This window comes from Melospiza melodia, chromosome 9 (genome assembly GCF_035770615.1).
Source record: "Melospiza melodia melodia isolate bMelMel2 chromosome 9, bMelMel2.pri, whole genome shotgun sequence".
Classification (NCBI taxonomy): domain Eukaryota; kingdom Metazoa; phylum Chordata; class Aves; order Passeriformes; family Passerellidae; genus Melospiza; species Melospiza melodia.
Window position 1 is genome coordinate 33,441,893 of NC_086202.1, and position 23,089 is coordinate 33,464,981.

Here is a 23,089-nt window from a genome sequence, read left to right on the forward strand (position 1 = left end):
GAGGTCACGGCAGCCGGGGTGCAAAGTGCAGCGCCGAGATACGGAGCGGGTTCAGCTCCCTGAGCTGGGGGTTTGCACAATCCCGCCGGGACACGCACATTATCCATGGCTGCAGCTCCCCGGGGGGACCCTCCCTCAGCCCTGAGCGGGGTCTGTCCCCCCAGGGCGCTGCACTCCCTCCCCGGCCTGCTGGGACATGGGGATATCTCTCTGTCCGAGATCTCTGCTGCTCAGGCAGGCTGAGGAGCAGCCCTTGCCTTTTTCCCCGGGCCTCCTGGGCCCACGGAGGGGAGGGATGAGAGCTTCACCCAGCCTGGCCGCTGGGTGTGTTGCTCCCAGCAAATCCCAAGGGCCCACAGAGCCTCCGAGGGGTTGATCCAGCAGCTTGGAGAAGTTTGGGACAAACACTACACTCAGGGCATTCCTTGGCATCACCTCAGTTCCAGGATCAGTGTGGCAGGTGAGTACTGCCTTTGATGTTATAGGGCTGGTTGTTACAGCTCCTGTGTAAGGTAAATTAAACCAGTAAAGGTTGTGACCAGGAGGAAAGGGTGGCACTGAGACCTGAGCCAGGGAATGGGCTGTGGGGCAGCTGCAGCTCCTGGCTCTGGGGTGGGACAGCCCTGCCAGGACCCAGGGGCCTGCTCAGCTGGTGGAGGGTCCTAAGCTGCTCATTAAAAAAAAAAAAAAGCAACTAAATGAACAAAACCAGCAAAAGATAAAGCAAACCACTCACAAAAAAAAATAGAGAAGGGAAATGGTGTGGGAAGGTTCTGGCTGCTCTTAGAAAGCTATTCAGATGTGCCCCAGCACAGCACTGCCTCTCAGAAGGAGCTGGGCTGCAGGCATTTCAAACACAAATGCAAATTCTGGCATTTTCTTGTTTTGCAGCAGGTTTAGCCTTGCTGCATTGCTGATTCTGAAGGGCCAGAGCTCCATGGCACTGCCTGTGTCTCTGCACATGGCCCTGGGTGATGAGTTCCAGACACAGGATAAGGAGGAGGAGCCACAGCCAAGTCTTGGTTTCTCAGACAGGTAAGTCAGAGAAGTGGGGAAGGGAGCACACAAGCTGGTTAGTGCCTCTGCCTTGCAATGATGTGGAGCCAGAGGCAGCTGCTGCCTGCTTGTCCCACCTGTTCTGAGCCCCATGGCTGCCAGGGCTGACTTTTGGGTGAGGGACATTTAGGAGTGCAGAGCTCCCAGGAGAACCTCAGACCAGCTTTGCCTTTGGGGAGATAAACCCAGATGCAGAGAACACTGGGAAAGGGCAGCTGGGAATCAGCAAATCCCTGCCTTGAGTAAGCCTTTTGTGACATCTGTGTCATCCCTGGCACGTGGCAGAGGGGGTGCTGGGGAAGTGAGGCCTTCCCTGCAGGGGCACTGGAGATCTTGGGCTGCTCCTGCTGTTCAGACCATGCTGGGCACTGCTCCATCAGTCGTGGGTGCAAATGGCCCCTGGAATTTGTTGTCACAGCCCCAGGGCAGGGCACACTGGATCCAAGAGTCTCAGGCTGTGTCCTGCAGTGAGTGGAGCCTTTGGTGTCTCTGCTGGTTCAGTCCCTGCCCTGCCTGACACTCCAGTTCACAGTCCCACTGCTCCCAGCCTTTGCCCGCAGCCTGGCAGAAATTAATGTAAAAAGGAGCAAACCAGCTGTTGGGGACCAGCTTGGAAATGTGTAAGAGCCTCTGCGTGTCTGTGCCTGGTGTCCTGCTTTTATGCAGAGCCTTTTAGGGTTGTTCTGGAGGCAGTTCCAGAACACAGCTTTCTTTGTCATCCCTCGGTCCCTGCTGACTGATCCATGTGCTGCTGAAGGCAAAGAGAGAGGGAAAAATGCTGGCAGGACTGCAGAGGAGGCAAAGCACAGGGAATGTGGCATGAGCAGGGCATGCAGCCTGGAGCTGTTGGCTCTGGAGCACCCAGGCTGCTTGCAAAATCAATTGGAATTGGGAAAGCTGAGCAGGGTGGGGAGGGAGCAGCTGGCAGAGGGCAGAGCCTGAGTAAAGAGTCAGAAACTTTCCTGTTAGTCACTGGTCCTGAAGCAAAGGTTGATGAGTAAAAAGCACTTTAACTGCTTTTCCAAAACGTGGCAGCCCCTTTGCCCTGCCCCGGGGATGAGCCACTCTCCTTCCTTTTGCTTCCTTCCTTCTCTCCCCGAGCCAATCTCCTGAGAGCTTTTCAATCCAGCTGCAAATATCTCGGTTGCACCCCGACTGCAAGATCTGAAGAGCAGGAAAAATGTAGGATTGGGTAAAAGTGACCTCCAGTGTTGCCTCGGGGAGTGGCTCGGCAGCTGCAGCAGCGAGGAGCTGTGGATGTGCACAGTGGGACCCCGCCGGTTCTCTGCCCTGCCTTGGACCCACTGCAGTCACAAAAACCCCTTCCCTGCGCCAGCTTTTCTCTCTCTGAAGATTTACGGTGCGCAGATGCTTTTGGCCACGGTGGTGAACTCTGACAGCTGCTTCCTGAGCCTGGTGCTGACCTCGGGGCAGGCAGCTCCCGCCTGCGTGCATTCATTCCTGCCTCCGTAACGCTCAAATATAGCGCGGCCGGGCCGCGGTGAGTCAGCGCTCCCGGGAGGGACCCTGCGGGCTCCCGGCAGCGCTCCCGGGACACTGCGAGGGAGAGGGGACTGCACCCGCCCTGTCCCCGTGTCCCTGTGGCAGTGAGCCCCATCCCAGGTGCAGCTGGAAAAGCCCTCTTGGCTCCGCATTAGGAGCCGAGCTGCAGCTCCTGTGCTGCATTCCTCCTTCCCTGCACGTCTGGCTGCGCCAGGCTCCTGCCCGTGCCACTCTGCTGGGGGCACATGGGATAGAGGGACCGAGCTCCTTTTCCACCGGGAGCTGCTGGTGGGTGTTTAGCAGGGGGAAGAGCAGCTGGTGGCTCAGGTTAGTGGCTGATCGTGGCCGCTCCAAAGCCCAGATGAGTCACTGATGCCAGGAGGAGAGCTGCGGGCCGATGGTGAAATCCCCGAGTGCCCGGAGCCGGGTCAGAGTCCGGCAGCCCGGAGAGGGTGGGTGCGTGGTTCGAGACCCCCTCCCGAACGGGGCCGAGCTCGGGTGTGTGGGCAGGTCCAGCCTCGCCGGGAGGCGCTGGGCAGGTCCCTGGTGCTGCCTTCCCCCAGCTGCAGGGAGGATTCTGCCCCTGGGCTCAGGTGAGACCCCACCTGCAGAGCTGCCCCAGCACAGGAGGGACCTGGAGCTGCTGCAGAGCCCAGGGGAGGCACCAGCATGGGCAGAGGGATGGAGCAGCTCTGCTGGGAGAGATGGGATTGTTCAACCTGGAAAAGAGAAAACCGTGGAGATCTCAGAGCCCCTTCCAGTGCCTAAAGGGGCTCCAGGAGAGCTGGAGAAGGGCTGGAGTCACAGGACAAGAGAAAAGGGCATCAAACTGACAGAGGGCAGAGATAGATGGGCACATTGGGAAAAAATTCTGCATTGTGAGGGTGGTGAGGCCCTGAGGAGGCTGCCCAGAAAAACTGTGCCCCTTGTCCCTGGAACTGTCCAAGGCTAGGTTAGACAAGGCCTGGGATAGTGGAAGGCATCCCCCCCAGTGGCAGGGAGTGGAATCAGATGAGTTTTATGTACCTTCCAACCCAAACCATTCTGGGATTCTATGATCCTGTCACACCCTTTCCCTTCTCTTCATCTTGTCCTGCCCTGTGACACTGACAGGCCTTTCTCCCCATCTCTGACCTTACCCTGCCTGTTCAGCTGCAGCTGCTGGGCTCCTTGCCCTTGCTGGGCTCCTCCCATGCTGGTGACCCCATGGTCACCCTTCAGCTGCAGCTGTGCCACAAGAGCCCCAGGGCCCCAGCTGGGATGGTGGGAAGTCACTGGCTGGGGTGGGAGAGGGCTGATCCAGAGCCTTCCCTTCCTCCAGGCCTGTCCTGGCAGGGGCAGGGCAGCAGCTCAGGGTGGCTGGGCATGGAGCCCCATCACCCTTCCACAATCAAACAGTGCTGCTGCTCTTCAGGCTTATTGCAAGTGTGCGCTCACATCAGCTGTGCAAGCCAAGAGCTCCATGGGCAACACACAGCTCCATCCCACAGGAAAAGGATCCAGGGCTCTCAGCAGCCCCTGCTGTGCTTTTTGCAGGTTCCTGATGATGGGAATGAAGCACAAGCTCCACTGCTCTGCAGGGTGAAGCCCAGGGATGGCTGTGCTGTACAGACCCCAGAGGTTTAGGTCATGAAGAGGCCAGCCTGACCCTCCCACATGTGAGTTCATTGTGTTGTTGGAGTCTGTGGTGCTTTCTTCCCCTCCCTAGAACCATTCCAGGGTAAGTGGTTGTTTGACGTTCTGGCATCACAAAATAGATTTGCCACCCCTCAGCAGGTGACCCTGCTTTCAGCCCAGCTTTATCTGTCCTGCCCTCTTGCAGCCCTTTAGTGCTGTGTGTTCCCAGTGGAGACACAAAGTTTAGTGTAGAACAGGAATTTGGGGTAGGAGCAGCTCTTGCACCTGCCCAGTGGGATGGTGAAGGGAAACAGAGGAGCTTGGTTTCCACAAATGGTGATAAAACACTGGTGATAAAACTCTGTGTGATCAGATTTATAGCAGCCACATAGGAGGACAGTTGGATGTGGAGGATTTCTCACTGCTAATGGCAGTGGCTTTTATTTTAAGCCTGTTCACTTTTTTTTTACATTAAAAATTTTATTACAAAAAAATGTAACAGTAAGGCAGTTGTCAGTCACTGTGAGCCCAGACAGTTTTCAATCATGTTTAATACAAAACTAGATTCACACAGGAGCCACACTGGGGATCCAAAAGCCCTCTGAGAAATGATGGGATAAGGCAGAAGCAGCAGCACCAGTGTAATCCCTTACACAGTCAGCATTGGAGGCATGGACACCACTGCAGTGGAGGGAGAGGAAATAGAGATTGTCTGCAGTTTAAAAATCTAAGCCAACCCTGTTGTCACAATCTGGAACATTCCTGATATGTCCCAGCAGACTGGAGATTTAATTTTGAGAGGTTATTTTTTTTTCTTTAACTAAGTAAAATTTTCTATTGTCAAAAGTAGAAAATTCTTTCCTGAAGAATTATCTGTGAGTGATTCACTGCTTTAAAAGTTGTGCAGCAGAACATTTGTACTCCCCAAGCAGTGCCTGAGACTGATGCTGTTTAACACTGGAGTACTCACTGGTACTGAGGTGAGGGAGGGAACTGCTGAGCAAAATTCTCCAATTCTGGTTTTTTTTCATGCTTTGGTGACTGTTGAACAGAAATGGGACAGCAAGAGCAAACCAGGTGTTTTCCACACCAGTTCCTGATGGCAATACAGGGATTTTGTTTTGTGCTCCTTTACTAGGTAGAACTGGCCTCTCTACAAGCATTTCTGGATGCCCCAAAGGCAGAATTCCCAACTGCTCCCCTTGTTCATTGTCCCCCTTCACCTGCAGGGATGTGGTGGGAGGTACCTGCAGCCATGGTTATCTTTTTGGAGCTTAACAAACTAAGAGATGGGAAAGAGAAAAGAGAGAACCATGGGTAGGAAGAGAGACAGATAAAACGGTGAGAAAACTCAGGTAGGCACAAATCTTATGGGTTTGGGGTCTTTTAAATTATTACAATTTGGTGCTCAAAGATTAGCTCTGCTAAAGCAGTTCTGGGGTGAATTTATTTAGATCAGCTCCTGCTCTTGGTGAATGAGCAGTGCAGATGTGAGGTGGGACTGTGCAGACTTTGTGTTCTCACTTTATGGATGGACCTTGTTTTCCAGCTGCCAAAAGCCAGGCAAAGTTCAGGAAGGTACAGGGCTAAGGAGGGGCAGATCTGTGGGTCCCACTGCTACCAGGCTCAGTAGAAATTTAACAAATATTTTCCAGCAAAGACCTTTTAAAGTGTCTTCTGAAAGTATGCAGTTCCTCCAACTATAGTACCTTAAACTGCATTCCCAGTAATCCAGAGGTATTTCTAGCACATTTAACAATAGGTTTTGTATGTTTTGGCTCAACTGTCAAGATTTTATTGAGGCAGAAAATCCAATTAACCAAAATTGGAATTTTTCCCTTGGTAAAGACTTCAGGCTTGACCCCTAAATCAGTAAAATCATCATCATCCAGAAAATTGGACTGTTTAGGTAAAGGCAGGTGCAGCTTCCTTTGATTTCTGTCCTCATGCTAGTGAGATATTTGGATATTTTGCTAAAAATCCTCCTGTGGAAGGGAAAGGGTTCAGGAAAGTGAGCCTGCAGCTAAAAAAGGTTCAGGACTATAAATAGGCTGAGGGTTTCTCCTGAAACCTTGAGAGCTGGGAGGAAGACAAGGGCAGGGAGCATTCTGTGAGGACTCTGTGTTACCTCAGCACCTGAAGTCTCAGAACCAATTTGAAATTCCAGTGTCCTAAGGCACGACAATTTTGATTAATGAAGGTGGGAACATCCCCATCCCCACTGCCCAAGGAGCAGAGGGAAGAGCTGGCTGCCAGGACAGAACAAAAGCAGCATTTGTTCTTGTGGACAAACATTGCAGAAGAGGAGGGGAGATGGGCTGTGGGTGTTCCCAGGCTGCTCTGACACTGGGGAAGCACCCTGACTCTGCCTGTGGAACTGCTGGCTCATGTGGTCAAGATTCAGAGCCAAATTCTCCACACAGGCTGAGAAGGAAGACAAGTTTAAAAAGTGGGGCTTTTGTGGAAGTGGAAAACCAGACTAGAACATGCTAATAAGCCTGTTTTCCAGCAAAGTAAGCCTGCAGTGGTCAGGCACTCTAGGAAAGCAAAGAGTCAAATGTGTGGGAATTGAAGAATAGCAAAGGGTTTCATTCAGCATTCCTTAGAAGGGAGCCCTCCCAGGCAATGATCCTGCCCTAAGCCTGACAGGTGTGAGGAGGACTCCAGACAACCCCTGGCTGCCCACACTGCTCAGAGGGATGATGGTGACAGGAACACCACACACAACACCACTGTAAGTTGTGGCCCTCATCTGTATTTATCTGTATTTTGTCCATTTTTTTTGTTTCAGTAACACTTGTCAGCCTCGCTATTTTCTGTTGATAAACCTTGGGGGGGATTTGGAGGGAACCAAAAGCACATTTGTCCTGTCCGCAGCTGAGCTGGGCGGGGTGAACCTGTAGTGGAGTGTTTGTTAGTCAGTTGTAAACTGGCAGGAATGTGCAGCTGCACCCCTGAGTGCTGGGAGCCCAGGCTGCCTCATTCCAGCTCCGATAACGTGCACGGCCGGCGGAACTCCTGTCCCCGCTCGTGGAGCCACTTATTGGAGACTGCAAAGACACAAAGGCACTGCATCACTGCACTGCTCAGCTCCTCCTCTGCTAAATGTGCTCTAGGCCAGCTTCTGGTTAAGCACAGGGTTATCTTAATTTTCTAGAGGGTTTTAATCACAGAACAGCTTGGGTTGGAAGGGGCCTTAAAAGACTCTCTCATTCCAACCCCACTGCCATGCACAGATCTGTGAAGTTAGTCTAATAAAATTAACCAACCAACCAAAAACCCTTCCAGTATAGCTGCAAAGCTACAAAAACTCTTAAAGTAGACATAGCTATGAAAACTCAAAGTAGACATAGCTACAAAAACTCTTAAAATAGATACAGTATTAATTTCCTTTATACATGTAATGAAATATGCTGCTATATAGTATATATTTAACATATAGAGAGATATGAGGTAGATAAAGTAAATTAAATACAAATATTTCTTTACAAAGAATGTAATTTCTGAAATCTAAAGGAAAAATAAAGCCAAGCCACCCCCCAGCAGAGCCCAGACTCAGGTCAGAGGCAGGTACTCACCCCATTTATTCCCCACTAGCACCGGGCAGGCTGCGTGCCGCGTGCTGTAATCGCCTTCTCCACTCGGGAAGAGATTGTACCAGAACACAGCTGTACCCTGGGAATGGCAGGGACACTCAGCCCTGTGCTCTGTATCACACAATCACACACCAGAGATTGTACCAGAACACAGCTGTACCCTGGAAATGGCAGGAACACCCAGCCCTGTGCTCTGTACCACACACACAGTCACACACAGAGATTGTACCAGAACACAGCTAGCACAGCTGTACCCTGGGAATGGCAGGGACACTCAGCCCTGTGCTCTGTACCACACACACAGTCACACACAGAGATTGTACCAGAACACAGCTGTACCCTGGGAATGGCAGGGACACTCAGCCCTGTGCTCTGTACCACACGCACTAAGGCAAAGGTAAGTGCATTGTGTTTCAGAGCCTCCTTTTAAACTGAAGGCTCTTTTCCATATTCTTATTCTTAAGAAAAAGTCTCCTTTGACTTACTGTATATTTGTATACTTGGCTTTTCGTTTTTTTCTTTTAAATCCTAAACCAGTTTCATTCCTGACCAGTTTAAGAAAGCCAAGATTATTTACTAAAGCCGAGCAGCAGGCCAGCAAAGGCAAACCTTGGTTGAAGGAAAAAACTGACAGGAGAATTTCCTACAGATGCCTCAAGACTAAGTCAACTCACAGGTTTGAGTATTTTCAAGATGTGTTTTGGAGTATTTAAGTGTTTTGCATTTGTATCCACACATGGAATATCAGGGACCTTTGAATCACCAGCACAGCTCCAGTTGCTGCACTTATGGAAAATCACAGCACTGTTCTGACAGCACAGAGGTGCTAACAGTTATTTTAAAGGTTCATTTTCAAGCTCTGCTCTGTGTGGGTAGTGGGGAGGAGTGGATTTATCTGCTGGATGAATCCTGCTCACCTTTCTCGGCCAAACGCTGGCTCCCACTTCAGGGAAGACCGTGGCTCCCCCTGCTGACACATCACTCATCTGAACAGGTGGGGAAGGACAGGTGAGTTCAGGTTGATAAAATCTCACTTTTTAGTGAAAGTTTAATTTTGACATAAATCTCTTAAGAAGGCCAAACTCCCTCTGTTCCCAGTGCAGTCCCAGCCTCGTCCCTCCCACTCGAGTGTTAAGGCAATGAACATGCTGTAAACACTGACGCAGGTACAAAAACAAGGCAAATAACTTAAGCTAATGCTCAAATTTGGGGGGAAAATCCTCCTTAAGACACATGGAAGAACCACAAAGTCTGGGTAAGAAGACCCTGCCATATGTACTACCCCAAAGTTAGAGGCTGCTTCACCTGCAAGTCCCTTCAGTAAAACAGAATGAAAGAAAAGCAGAATGAAATCATTCCATGGTACAGATTATACAGTGACAGATGGCAGAAATGTATCACTTACATAAAACAACCAAGTAGCAATTCTGTTGCCTGTTCCCAATTCTTTAAAGGCATCTGGCTCATCTTTCTGTGAACAAAAGCAGGCAGATTCCATCAGCATTTCTTTTTGGTTGCTGAGAGCAGCCAATGACACACAGCTGCTGAGCCAGCAGCACAGAACAGACTCATGCAGAAGAATTAATCCAACCCCTCGATTTGGAAGGAGGGGAGGAATGCAACAGGAGTGAATCTATCAATTTAAATAAACCAGGCACTTTGAATTTCTATAGGATAGGGAGGGAGGGCATTAAGCCCAGATTTCTAATGGGTAACAACAACTGTGCTGTCTGAGGCTGAGGCTATAAATCCTCCTCACAGCAAACTGAATTATTTAATTACACTCATCCCCCTTGTCCTTGGCAGCAGCCAGGGCAGCTCTCAGTCCCAGGGTCAGCTGGGACACCTCCCTGCCACACTCCACTCTGGATTCCAGCTGGGAAGCAGGGAGGAAGCCTCAGTGACAAACTAGGCAACTAAGGAGTGTCCAGCACTCCACTTACAAGAATGAACCACATTTTGATGAGTTTTGATACCAACTTCTGTCATACCTCTGTTTCTAAACCCACCCCCTGTGACCACACTTCGTGAGCACTGAAATTCCAGCAATTGTTACTCCTGGAAACAGCCCCAGTGTTTCCAAACAAAACATGTTAATCACTTGCAATGCCTTGGAGCAGGTGCTTACAGAGCAGAGATCCTGATTCAGAATTGGTGGCTGGAACTGGCAGGGTTAAGGTTAATCTGAAGGGGTTAAACCACACAGAATTATGTCCAGTAAATAACCAACTGAATTTCAGCAGTCTGCAATTTAAGCTGGAATAAAACAGGTGGGGAATTCAAATCCAATTTAAAAATTAAGGACAGTGAGTCCTTAATTCCCAGTTCCAGTTGTCAGGAGACTGCTGGCACTCAGCTTACAGGTAGCAACCTCCAGCTGGTTTAGAGGGCTTTCTCCACAGACATGGATTAGCAAAGTGGAAGAGCTACAAAATTTAATAGACATGGAAGAACAGAGAGTGTGCCCCAGCCCAGAGGCCCAGGCTTCACCAGGTCTAGCTCTCCTCCAGCTCTTTACTTGCCCGTGCAAAGTCAAAGTGGGGCTCATATTGTCCTCCCACTCCATAATTTGCCACCTGAAAAAGAGAAACACAGCACTTGTGAAGAAGAAAGAGTGAAGACAAAGCAGGACTTACCCTTCCAAAATCAAAATGAGGCTCATACTGGCCTCCTACGCCGTAGTTGGCTACCTACAGTGGGAGGAGAAGCACAGGATCTAGTAAATCAGTCTTTAGGCAGGCAAGAGTTTGGCTGTCAGCTACAGCCTTTGCAGAGATGAAGTTTAAACACCAAGCCCCAGGAAATGTCAAGCCTCTGTCAGCAGGAGGAGCACATCCAAGAGTGGCACTGCAGGATGCTCCAGGTAAGAATCTGGTGCTTCCCAGGGCAGAAAAGCATTTTTCTTCTACAGAAAACTTTTCAGCCTCTCTCCAAAATGGTGTCACAGTGCTTTTACATCATCACGTTGAAACCACTTTTTGACCTGAATTTGGCTGTGTCAATAAAGAGGGTTCTCTGTCCTTCTTACCAATTGGTTACAAAAAATAACAAATTTTCCCCCAGATCCTTGGCCATTTTATCACCAGGAACCTTGACAGAGTGGCAAGGAGCACAGCAGGTTCCAGAAGTACTTTGTGGGTGTCCTGCTTTCTAGGTACTCGTGCTCTGCTCACAGTCAGGGAGGCAGCTGCTCATTTAAAGGCCTCAAGCAAATAAACAGAAGCACTTCTAAATTGCACTTTACTCAAGTTACACATCCAGCCAGTGTTTCCCACATCCCAGGGACACCAGACACTGGTGGCCTCCCCTGAGTTAAACTTTTAAGTGCCTCCAACAGCAGCAAAGTTTGACCCTGTGACCATGAAACTCAGTTTATTGGACTAAATAAAAGGAAGTAGTTCCTAAAAAGGAACTACACATCCAGAGTTTCAGTTATCAGTTTATCACTGTTCTTATATATCAGTTACTCAGTTATCACTGTTTCCTTCCAGCCCAAAAAGCCATTCCACACTGAACAGCTGCTCTGCAAAGACAGCGTTTTCTCCCCTTCTGTAAATAAATGAGTTTTTGTGGCCACCTCACGTGAGCAAGCACAAGAAATGGTGCTGGCACCCAGCCCCAAGCCCAAGCTACCCCTTACCTGCAGCTCCTCTGCAGTGGAGACATCCAGCCCTGTGAGGTCCTGGATCCTGGTGTTGATGCGGGACACCACCGGGCTCTCGTAGCCCGAGAGCCACGCGCTGCGGGGGGACAGTTAGTGACAGCACCAACACTTGCAGGCACTTGGAATGGGAAATTGCTTTTTAGGACTTCTCAAGGATTTGGTGGCATGACCACAAGTATTTCCAGGGTGTTAAAACCCTCTGAATTTAATGAATGCATTTCTTAGAAAGACCAATTCCAGCAGGGGTTTAAGGGAGCTCTGTAACCAAGGGCCTGAATTCCCCCACTGGGCTGAAGGAAGTGTCACAAACAGTGCTTCAAGCTGATTTTTAAACCAGGCACACACAGTTTTGCTCTTTCCCCGCTCCCAACAGCTCATTCAGCCCCTGGGGTGATGCATTTTGAAGCAAGGTTTGGGACAGGAGCAGGTGAGCTACTGTTTCTGTCTGTGCAGCTGGAACTCAGCTCCCCCACATCCCACACCTCCAGGCCAGCTCTCTGGGAGCTGCCCTTTCTCATCAGTTCCCCCTGCAGAGCTACTAAAGACCATTTGGAAAACAACCAAATAATGCATTAAATGGAACAATTGCTGTCAGAACAGCCCATTATAACTCTGGTATTTAGCACATGCTTCAGGTACACAATGATTTTTAAAGAGGGGGAACCCAAACTAACCTGCCATTTATTTTATTTTTTATGTGGAAGGTCAGCCTCAGTTCCAAAGGCATCTTTCAGAATGTTTGCCTCCTACTGTGTATTAGACTTTTTCCACAGCTGCTCATCTGACTCATCCCATGCCAGTCACTGCACCTTCATTTTACCTGGCAGCCCCCTGCACTAATATGGGTGATAATATTGGTGATTTGGGGCTTGTTTTCCCCCCCTTTTTTTTAGCAGGAAAACGGAGATAGGTATTTCTACCTTTTTTTCTAGCAGTTGACTCAGCTTTTGGGCTCAGCAGTGCTTCCTGCTGGACAGAAATCCCTGTGCCCAGAGCCCAGAAGGAAACTATCAGCAGCATCCATGTATTTTTACTCAAATCAACCTTCACATCTATACTAAATTAAGTTTTTATATTGACTTGCATTAAAAAAAACATAAATCCCCAAATACTTTGCCTGGGAGGAACAGTAGCATGACACATGACACAAGGCACTGACACAGGTTACAGAATCTCTACGAGCATTTTTCTGAATGACAAATGAACTATGAAATAAAAGAAATCTGATTTCTTAGGACAGACATGCACAAACACATCCCTAGGCCCACTTGTTAGTACCAGGAGGTGTTACAGCACAACCTGCTTTGATTTCAGGTGGCAGAAGAATGCTAAGACATGGATATGAAGCATTCACCAAACAAAAATCCCCAGAAGCAGCCATGCCACACAGCCATGGTGACGAGGTTATGCTCACAAGCAGCCCTAACCAAGAAGAGCACAAGAAGAGCCCCAACACACCCAGCAGCTTCAGTGTAGGCCTTTTCTGCCTCTGTCCAGTCTGTTAATAAACGAAAAAACCCAAGAAACCCAAAGAAAGGAAAACCCAAGCATTCTTGCTCTGTTGGTTATTAGATGGCAATGAATACTGCAGCCTTTCAGGAAGGGGAGTACTGTATGTATTTTAGAAATCAAATTAACAGCCTCCACATACAAAGAAAGCCTATGAAAGGTGGAGAAACAGGGAATTGAAACCATATTCCAAGTGCCAGCCTGTCTGCTGGGTGCTGAGCAAAACCACAGGGAGGCCTGGAGTGCTGCAGAGGAACAGGGGATTTAACCCTGGAGGTGCCATGCCAGCTGCAGCCTGGCCTCAGAATATTCCAGCTGTCTCACACACCCTCCTCTGCTGCTGTCCCAGCTTGATCCCTTGCTGACAAACGTCTCTGCCTCATTCAAAACAATTTCTTCACACAAAGTTGGCTTTTTTTCCCTGCCCTTGTCTATCAAAGAAAAGAGGAAGACTCCCCTGGCCAGTGGTGTAGGAGGTGCAGCATTAACAGCCTTAAACATGCTCAGCAGTTTGCTTTCTTTTAATATTTACATACTTCCAGATTCACTGCATGCTGTCCTATTTCTGACCAGCTGTCACCTCTGAGTCTGCGATGGGCCTTAACAAAAAAGGGACAATTCCTGGGAAGCCACAGGCAGGGCAGGTCAAGATATCACTGATTTAGTTACAGACGGGTTTGGTATTTCCTTAATAACCACCACACAACCCCCCAGTTCCCTGACCACACAAGTCTGGTGTTTTGCTGACCCACTTGGCTTTGTAAAAAGCCATCCCTGAACTGTTATAAAAAATTTAATGCTTCCATTAGTGTGCTGAATTCACACTGGGGAGGCTTTTAACAACTTTGATATGCATCACAGACAGTCAGGAATAATCATATTGACTCATGGAATCAAGACATGGCTTGGTTGGGAGGGACCTTAAAACTCATCCCACTACACCCCTGCCATGGGCAGGGACACCTTCCACTGTCCCAGGCTGCTCCAAGCCCATCCAGCCTGGCCTTGGGCACTGCCAGGGATGGGGACAGCCACAAAATGTCCCATGGTCCTCCCTCTTCTAATTCTGCATGAGGCACCTCAGAGATTTTGAATGGCAGATGCTTCCACACATAATTTAAGGTCTAAGGAGTACATTAAGGAAAAACCAGAGAATCTCTGGAGCTACTGAACACACAAGAGTACATCCCCTCCAGATCTTATCTCCTCAGCTGCACTGGTCAGTCTAGGAGAAGACATTACATCCCAACACTACTTCTGTAGGTCACTGGCCACAAAATACTGGGATTTGTGTTTAAAAGCCTTCTAAGCCACACTTGGTGTGCAGAAAAATACCAGCAGAGACACAACAGGGAGTGAGTAAAAGCCAGGCTGGTATTTCTGAAATGGAAACTTTTAGCATAACATGCTGCAAGCTCTGGCTGCCTGCTGGGAGGAGAGGGAAGGGGAAAAAGGAGTTTTTATCTGTAAAAGCAGTGTGTGAGTGGGTGGGTTTATCCTGGTGCTGCACACCCTGGCAAGGTGCCTCCCTACACAGAGCTGCCACGTCCCACCAAGGGAACAGTAGCTCTCTCAGAGGCAGGAATGCTGTAAATTTAGGAGGGCATGTGCTGGAAAGGAATGTTTGGAGGGGGAAAGCAGTCATCTATTAAAAAAATGAAGTGAGCATTTTTTGGTTTTCAGGAGCAATGATTCATCTGGAATCTGAACCAGCTCGAGCAGCTCCAAGGGAAAGATGTTTCTGGCAGTGCAGGAGGGCAGCAGGAACAGCACAGGGCCTCTCAATCAGGCTGCTGGGGGTGGCTTCTGCCTCCCACTGCAGAGTTAGGTGTCAGGTTCTCTTGGGAAGTCCATACCCATCCTGCAAATCTGCACAGGAGGAAAGCAAAGGCAGGGCAAGCAGAAGCTGCACACCAAGGCTATTCCTACCCTCAAAAAATGCCCTTGCCCAACTTCTTGGATGTGTCCCTACAATTTTAATTCCAGTTTCCAGTGACATACTGAATTTAAAAATTTAGCTCAGTAAAATGTGATTGAATTTCTGAGAGTTCTTAGGTTCATTGGAAGGAAGTCCCACATTTTTGAGCACCAAACCTCATTAAGAATTTAAGGGTCCCATTCCCCAGGCTCTATCCTGTTTTGTTTTTTTTTTTAATTGGCCTTTAATACTGGGTGGTGCCTTGTACTATTTTTTCTGACTGTGGCATCTGCACTACCTCAGGGAATAACACTTCCTACTAATGAAAAATCACAACTTGAAATAAAAAGTTCTTTCACTAAGCCTCATCTATTTAAGTAGGGACCAATTATACATCCCAATTTCCTCAGTAAACTGGTCAACTTCTCCAATTCCCATCATTAGCACAGCAAGTTTGACATGAGGCGATGTTCAAAAGGATGAAGGAGTTTCCTCAGTAAATACTCCAGAGCTGTCTGCACAGAGGACAAACGCCACAAGTGAATAAATTCCAAATATGCAGTGACAAATAACCAAGACAGGTAAGACATGGACAGACCTGAACATTAAAAACAAGAAATAAAAACTAAATGCAACACATGTCCAACAGGAAGATGGATGCTCCTAAAGCCCTTCCATGGGGTCAGTTTTAAGGAGCAAACATGTAAGAGTTTCCCAGACAATTTCCAGAGGATTTCCACTACCTGCATGTGCCAATGAGCACACAGACCCACGTGCTGCAAAGGTGTGAGGCATTAAAAAAAATTTTTTTCAACTTGTCACTAGAATGGCCTTAAGGACCTTGGTTTTCCAATTCTCTTGAGACTTATCATTCCTGAATCAGTCACCTTCCTGTGAGCCCACATTTGGAAGCACTTTTACCTTTCTGAAGCAATTCACAGCTAAATTAAAGCCCTTCAGCTCCAGGCCATTCCAAGTTCAGGGGTTTGTCAAAACAGCTGAAAGAACACTTAATTTCTATTCTACCTTCCACCATTCAACCATGGAAATCCCTTAAAATCATCCCTAGCTTTAGTGGGCAGTCCTCCCAGGAATGACAGCAGCTCCCAGCTCTGAGCAAGGGTGGGCACTGAGGAGCAGGGGTGAGCCAGGCAGGTGCCCCATTGCACTGGGTGCCAGCAGAGCCCCATGCCCATGTTTAGTAGGTTAGTGACAGCACACAAGCCATGCTCAGCCAGAGAGGGCACTTCCACCTTGGAATGCCACCACTGACAACCAGTCCCTACTTCAGCAGTCCCCGTGCTTTCTTAGGTGACAGCTCAGCTTGCTTGGGCCCCTCTCTTTGAAAGAAAGGCTGAAGAATAAGGAGAGTTACACAGAATGCTTGTGCTGAAGCAGCACAGCCCCAGGACACACTTCCTCAAACAAGGAATCCCTTCCCCTTACCTCTTAGAGACTCTGTAATGTGCTGTGGTCAGTTTCCCAGTCTCAGGGTCATGAACAGTAGCACGGCTCAGCTACAAAAAGAGAAAGGACAAGGCTTACCCACCTTGCAGGCTGCTTTTGGCCAAGCCCCAGGTGTTTGAAAGGTTCCGGTTGGTCCGGATGCGATGCTCGCATATTAGCAATGGTTGGAAGGGCAACACAAGCTGCAGCTGCCATGTCCAAATCACAACAAATTGGTTGCAATAATTTGGTTAGATTGTCCTTTCACTTTTTTCCTCCCTTTATTATTTTTCCTCCTTTTTTTTTGTTTGTTTAAAATCAAGACTTTCTACAAGTAATTTATGATGCTGAGTTTCCCAGACAATTCCTCCTCGCCCAGAAGCTTTAACTCCTCCCAGAATTTTGGCTCAGTGCTGATGGCCTGTGCAGCCAATCTTTAATTACCATGGCTAAAACCAACGGAGGGCAAGCAGGGGCAGGTGGTTTCTTTCAGATCCAGCCAATTTTGGAAAGCACTGGCTAAATTCAGCTCTTGTAGTACTTAATGGACAAGCTGAAAAGAACCAGGAGCCCGGTGGAAGCGAGCCTGCGTTCTGCCAGGTTTGTGTCAGGCAGGAGGTAAAGGAGCTCAGCTGGGAGTGTGGGATTATCCTGGACAAGGAGATGTGTGTCTGTGTGCACAGCAAGGACCTGAAGCATTTCTTACACCCATTAAGGCATTTTGAGATCTGCTTCATTTTCCAAAGAAAGGGAAGACAATTCCTGGTTGTGAGAAGGAGCAAGGGGGAAGGAATGTATAGATTAAAAACAAACCCCAGATTTTACTGAAGGTTTTGTGACATCTTGTATTTTTCACACTGACTACAGAGACTTGCTTGAAAAAACAGACTTCAGAAGGCGACCAAAAGGGAAAGAACAAATCAAAACACGCCCCCAGAACTTCCAGCTGAAGGAAAAGACTGAGAAACTCAACAGCACCAGCCTGTTACAGATCTGCAGGGAATCACAAGGTGGACTGCAAGCTGTCTCTCCAGCCCATCTGGTTTCCTGACAACGAGCAGGATGTACACACTGATGGCAGGCCCAAACCTGTGGCAGAGCTCTCTTACCTTTTGCTAATTCTGTAATGTGCCGTCTCCAAGGCTCCCGTTATGGGGTTTGAAATGGTGGCTCGCCTCAGCTGTGAAGCGAACCATCAGAATTGCATTACAAGCACAATCTGCAGCCCAGCACTCCGACCACTCAGAAGCCTGGCCTGGGGACAATGCCACCACCCTGGCACCTGCCCTGTCCTGCAGGGCCACAGGGAACCAGGGCAGGCTCCAGCTTTACCAAAAAAAGATTTCTTGTTTGGGTTTTTTAAGGTTTTCCACAAGTCCTGTTTCCATGTTTGTAGTGAGAATGGTTGTCTGAATAAAGCAAACTACAGCAGCTTGGATTTCTTTTGTAGTGAAATGCTCTGGGAGCAGCACACTGCTGTGGCATGGGGACAAGTGGTGCTTTGTTACACTCTCCTGTCCCTGCATGAAGGGTTTTACAGGTAGATTCAATCCACCATAAGCCAAAGGTGAATAAACCATTCCTTTTCAGTACTTCCTGTACCAAAGGCAGCACTGAGCTCCCACAAACTTCTGCTTCACCCACAGTCACATTTACACAAAGTGGGAACTCCTGCCTCAAGGCTTTTCTTTCCCTCTGCTGTGGTCCATTTACTTCATGCCTTCCCATCCCTGTGAATGTTCCAACTCAGAATCTCACATGTGCCCTTTAGCTTGGCTCATGTACTACCAGGCACTCTCCATCACTTATAACTGCAAAGGCTGGGATGCAGAGCCCAAATTTTGTAAAAGGCACAAATGTCAGGCCAACTCCCAAACAATCAGAAGCATTTCTCCACTGTTAAAATAAACCAAACAAGCCAAGGCTGCTCCATACCTACAAGAAAGGGTACTGGGAGCTCCCAGTATGCTGCCTCTCCTCTCCTTCCATGCAGACACATGAAAAAACAAGGCAAAAACAACAATTCCAGTGAGACTCCAGAGCTGAATAATGAGGCTTCATCCTGCCAGCAGGGCAGAAGGCTGGGCACACATCAGCACTCTCTTCCCACAGGATGGCAGCAGCCCATGCAGCAGGAAGGAGGAGATGACCTTTAGGTCTCCAAGAACAAAATCCTTTTGCTGCTGAGCCGTGCAAGGCCTCAGCCACAGGGAATAAGGGAACAGTAACTGCATACAGATGCTCCTGCCATAAAGGTCTCCAAGTCTTTGCCATGAGCTGAGTGTGTGACAGGAAAACAGCGACCTCAGCAAGATCAGAGCTCACAGCCACACATTTACAGTTTTCTACTCTGTCAAGTAGTGGTCTGGTCACATTCCACAGATGTGGAATGCATCACTCTGCAGCAAAGGAGCTCCAACGCCTCCAGACCAGCAATGGGGGCTCTGATTTTCAGCCCTGCAGCAAAGCTGCCTGCCAGGGCAGCAGGAGGAGATGCCTCACGGGTACTTGGAGGGAAAAGCTCACTTCCTGCTTACAGTTCAGAACATTACCTCAGTACAGAATCACTGAGGTTGGAGAAGACCTCCAAGATAATCAACTCCAGCCTCTGATCCATGCCCACCTTGACACATCCAGCCATTCCTTGGGCACCTCTAGGGATGGTGACCCTGCCACCTCCCTGGACAGGCCCTGCCAAACTCTTCAGTGAAGAGATTCTTCCCAGTTTCCAACAGCTCAGCCTTCAGGGAGCTTTAAGATCCCTTCAGGCTCCCTGATAGGCCAAGGACAGCCTCACTGCCCATGAACAACCACAGTCCTTGGCCAAGCCAACAGCCTCTCCTGCACTGAATGCTCTTATTCCCCTGGTCTCCATCTGCTTAGCTCATTTTGGACAAAAAGCCATTTAGGCCTAAAGCAAAGGGAAAAAGCAGGAAAATTACATTTCTATGAGCTTAAGTCTTTAAGTCTTTAAAATTGATGGAAAAATAAATTAATTTAACTAACTACATCTTCAGATGCAGAGCTGCACCAATTGGATATAGAACGCAACTCCATCAGTTTGCTGTTTGCCTGAGACACTTCTGTTTTCTCAGACAGCCAAGCTGCCCTGGATTATTCCTCTCTGAGAAACAAGAGCCTTTGCATCTTGTGTCTCAAACAAGATTGATGAGCCACCATCATTAATAAAAAGCCAAAACTCATCATGTCCTGCCCCCTTAAAGCTCTGTCATCTGCAGGCAGCTTCCAAGCCTGGAGACAGTGATGGCCTCAGGTTTTAGCTTTTATATTTTTCAGATTCTGTGCTTCTTTAGTGTGCAGTTCTGAGCTTCACATTAAGGGATGGTGAGCTCTCTTCACAGAGCAGGGAGACAAAACAATTCCTTCTCTAGATGGGGACCAAGAACAACTGATCCAAATCTGAGGCCCAAGAGCAAAATCAACAGCAGAATGAAGAGAGAAAAACAAGAAGGATGGGGCTTCATAAACTAAAGTTGTAATTAGACAATTAACTCCAATATGCAAATGGAGCAGAACTTCTAAAAGTGTGAGACCCTGTGACCAGTCATCCATTTCCATGATCATTTTGGTTCACCTTGGGTGCAGCCCTGGCTGGGCTCTTGTGCTGCCCAAGGTGGATCCATGGAGATCCTTTTAATAAATCCCTACTTTATTCCTTAACTCCACATAGACACTGTTCTAGCTTAACCTTCACAAGGCATCGATAGCAGCCAGTCTTACACCAAAATGGAGAATATAACCATTCTTTCTTGTCTATACAATAAGGTGGCATTCCAGGACCAGAGGAATGGCTGCCATTCCCTTCCAGACTTAAAATAAACAAAAGCAGAAAACCAAACACAAGTTAGGGATACTCCAGTCCACTCTTGCTGGTTTGGATGAGGAGGAGAATGCTGAAGGACATTGTCCTCCTCATCCAAACCAGCTGAAATTGCGTCTGCAGGAAGAGCCTGACAATCCTGCACCGCTGGGACCTGGCTGCAGTCACCACAGAGAATTCCCAGTCTCCTTCAAGAGCTGCAAGGTGAAGCAAGCAAGGTGTGAGCTCACTGCACACCCCTGCCCTCCAGAGCAGCCAGCCACTCACACCGAGCACACCAGGGAGGTTCCAGGTTCCAGAGGGAGGGAAGGGGGAGCGTTTACCCTGGGCTTGGCCAGCTCCTTCACGGTCTCGATCTCCTCGTCGGAGATGATGTCCAGGAAGCGAACGATGCGGGGCTTGTCCCACTCGTCCTCCTGCTTGACGGGGCCCAGGATGTACCTGGGGTTCCTGTTCCCGTCGTAGTAGCGGCAGAAGAGCCTCTTCTGTCGGCGGGGAGTCTGCAGGGGGCACAGCAAGGGGCACTCAGACTGCTGCTGTCACATTTCCCTTCACAGAGAAAAGCAAGGCACAATTCTTCCCAAGGATTTCTGAGATTCACGTTCTCTGAACCACAGAGAAAGGGAAAACACAATTCTTGTCGCTTGCTGTGCCTGTGTTGTGCCAAAGTAGAATGCAATATGGAGATTGTTTACACAAAGTGAGGATGTTTTGTTTCCTTGGCCTATCAGGGCCAGGGGGGCGGGGACTGTCAGGTGACAGTCACAGGACTCAGAGCAGGGTGAGCAGGTGTGCGCAGAGTGAGTGCTTGGCAGATTCAGTTTAGATGAAATGCATATAGTATAGTATAGTATAATAAAGTAATCAATTAGCCTTCTGAGATCAGTGGAGTCAGATGCATCATTCTCTCCCCTTTGATTTACAATTAACTGCCACAGAACATTGGTATCACCAATGGGCAGAACATGTCCTGGACACAAACAATTCACTCTCCCCACCTCCTTATGTGACAGGTTAAGGAGATGATTTCAGTTTGAGAGATCAGTGCTGTCTGCACTTTCATGTTGCTGTGTAATACTTCAGCAAGCATTACTTTACACAACCCTACTAAGATAATTTCATCACCAAGAAAAACACCCCAGCTGATCCAGCTCTCTCTGCCCATCTAGAATGAAAAAATTCATTAAAGTCTCACAGAGGTCTGGTGCTGTGCTAGAGAACTGACTGCAAAGTACTCCAACTACCCTATTTAATTCTGTCTGTAAGTCTGGACTTCCAGCATCCTTATTCAATTAATTACACTGATGGAGCACTTCCAAGACAGCCAGCAGTGCCTGAGGCAGTGTTACTTTCTATCTACTGAACAGGCCAAAGGGGGCAGAAATCCAACACAAGATCCTCCGCTCTGCACAGTCATGCAGCTGCTCTAACAACTTCCTTGCTTGCACACCACACACAAATTCCTGACATTGTTTGGTTTCAAACATTTGAGAACAGTCTACTCCACTTTACCATTTTGAGCCCCTCCCCACGGCACAGCATTTCGTACTTCCTTCTCTCAGGCAGGTAATCCTTTTTCTTAACCTCAGTTTCCTTCTCCTGCTCTTCTGAATCTGTGCTGGACTTGTTTGCCTCTTTTTCTTTAGCCATGATGTACTCAAAGTATTTCATGTTCCCATTTGCTCTTTGATGTTCAGGATCTATGGACAGAGAAACAGACGGGGATCACTGGCAGGGTTCCAGCCCCTGAGGAACCATCCAGAAGTGCTTATTCACAGAAAGCAAAAGGAAACAGATGCACACCACTGCTTCTCCAACCCTCACTGCACATGGGGTCCCAGCACTGAGGAAAAGGGTTTGGCCACTCCAGCCCATCCCACTTCAGAGGGAGAGACAAGGGAATGGGGCAGGGAGAGAGCTGGCACAGCATGACTGACTAGAAACCTGAAAATACCCCAGTGGGATTTAAAATTTCTGGCGACAAAGCTCTTTAACTTGCAGAATTAGCTTCAGTTCTTTAATAAGTGGCTCTTGCTATGTTAGGGTTAGTTCTGAGCTCCCCAGAGCACCCATTACACAGTCAGTCAGTGGAATATTCACAGGAGAATAAATGCTTTCATTTTTCATGAAGCAGACTCTTATCTCACTGTCCTGTATTCTGTATTTCTTGTTTGTACAAGTGTTTCATCTTCAGCATGCTGAATTTGTATTTAAACCATCTGCAGATATTCCAGTATCACAAATTTAGTTTCAATTTCATTCATTTTGGTTTTGCCTCTACCTAAGGGGAAGCAATCTCAACCCAGGAAAGCAAAATGTAGGGAGAGAACCAGATTTCAGACAGGTAAAGGGACAGAAGCCATGAAAATCCTTCAGTACAAAGGATCAAATTCCCATCTAAAATGCAAAACCACACTTTAGAAATGCATTTAGGAGTCAGATCCCAGGCAAGGCTGCAGTGCCCAGGACAAAGCCAGGCAGAGCTGTGTCCCTGTGCCCCTCACCCAGCTCCAGGAGGCGCCTGGTGAGTGCCATGGCCTTGGCCAGGTCCCCCTGCTGGTACACAGCATAGCTCAGGTAGTCCAGGATGTAGACTTTGTCTGCAGAGGACACTTCTCCCTCATCCAGCTGCTTCAGGGCTTGCTCCATCCACAGCTCGGTGTGGTAGTAGTCAGCCTCTGTGTAGGCAATCTTGCCCAGCTCAAAGCAATCTTCAGCTGTTAGGAAGGATTTGTGCTTCACACCTGGGTATTTAGAGCAAAACAAAAGAGTTTACACAGGGTTCCAGACCTGTGCTCTGAGAAACATTTGAGTTATTTTTCATTCCTCCCAGCAGGGTTTTATTTCTGTTCTCCCACAGCTCCATTCTGCAGTAGCTGTTTGCTGGAAGTCTCTAAAGCCTGTAAATCCTTGGCACACAAGCACTCAGATGCAGCTTT

General features: G+C 48.4%; 1 protein-coding gene and 1 long non-coding RNA gene across 9 annotated transcripts in view; one reads left to right on the plus strand and one right to left on the minus strand.

Moving 5' to 3' along the window:
* The first annotated feature begins 60 nt into the window (after positions 1-60).
* LOC134422215 (uncharacterized) lies at positions 61-17,740 on the plus strand. Of its 3 annotated transcripts, XR_010028751.1 has the most exons (4): positions 67-460; positions 892-1,035; positions 4,096-15,444; positions 17,177-17,740. It is a non-coding gene; the product is annotated as an uncharacterized LOC134422215 (long non-coding RNA). The 3 variants fall into 3 exon arrangements; XR_010028750.1 differs by having other exon boundaries at positions 61-460; positions 4,096-17,740; XR_010028752.1 differs by lacking the exon at positions 892-1,035 and having other exon boundaries at positions 61-460; positions 4,096-17,740.
* P4HA1 (prolyl 4-hydroxylase subunit alpha 1) overlaps positions 4,582-23,089 on the minus strand; it is a 29,546-nt gene continuing 11,038 nt past the window's right edge. Inside the window, exons 6-15 of one of the 6 annotated variants that reach the window (XM_063164163.1) lie at positions 22,655-22,894; positions 21,663-21,850; positions 20,474-20,650; positions 16,310-16,380; positions 11,413-11,512; positions 10,295-10,348; positions 9,178-9,243; positions 8,690-8,758; positions 7,755-7,851; positions 4,582-7,226 (exon numbers count right to left, since the gene is read on the minus strand). In XM_063164163.1, coding sequence (XP_063020233.1) covers positions 7,156-7,226; positions 7,755-7,851; positions 8,690-8,758; positions 9,178-9,243; positions 10,295-10,348; positions 11,413-11,512; positions 16,310-16,380; positions 20,474-20,650; positions 21,663-21,850; positions 22,655-22,894 — 1,133 coding nt within the window. In that variant the 3' untranslated portion in view covers positions 4,582-7,155. Of the gene's footprint in view, positions 7,227-7,754; positions 7,852-8,076; positions 8,113-8,689; positions 8,759-9,177; positions 9,244-10,294; positions 10,463-11,412; positions 11,513-16,309; positions 16,381-17,418; positions 17,490-20,473; positions 20,651-21,662; positions 21,851-22,654; positions 22,895-23,089 lie in introns of those variants that run through there. The other 5 variants (XM_063164161.1, XM_063164160.1, XM_063164164.1 and 2 more) reach the window with 5 other exon arrangements.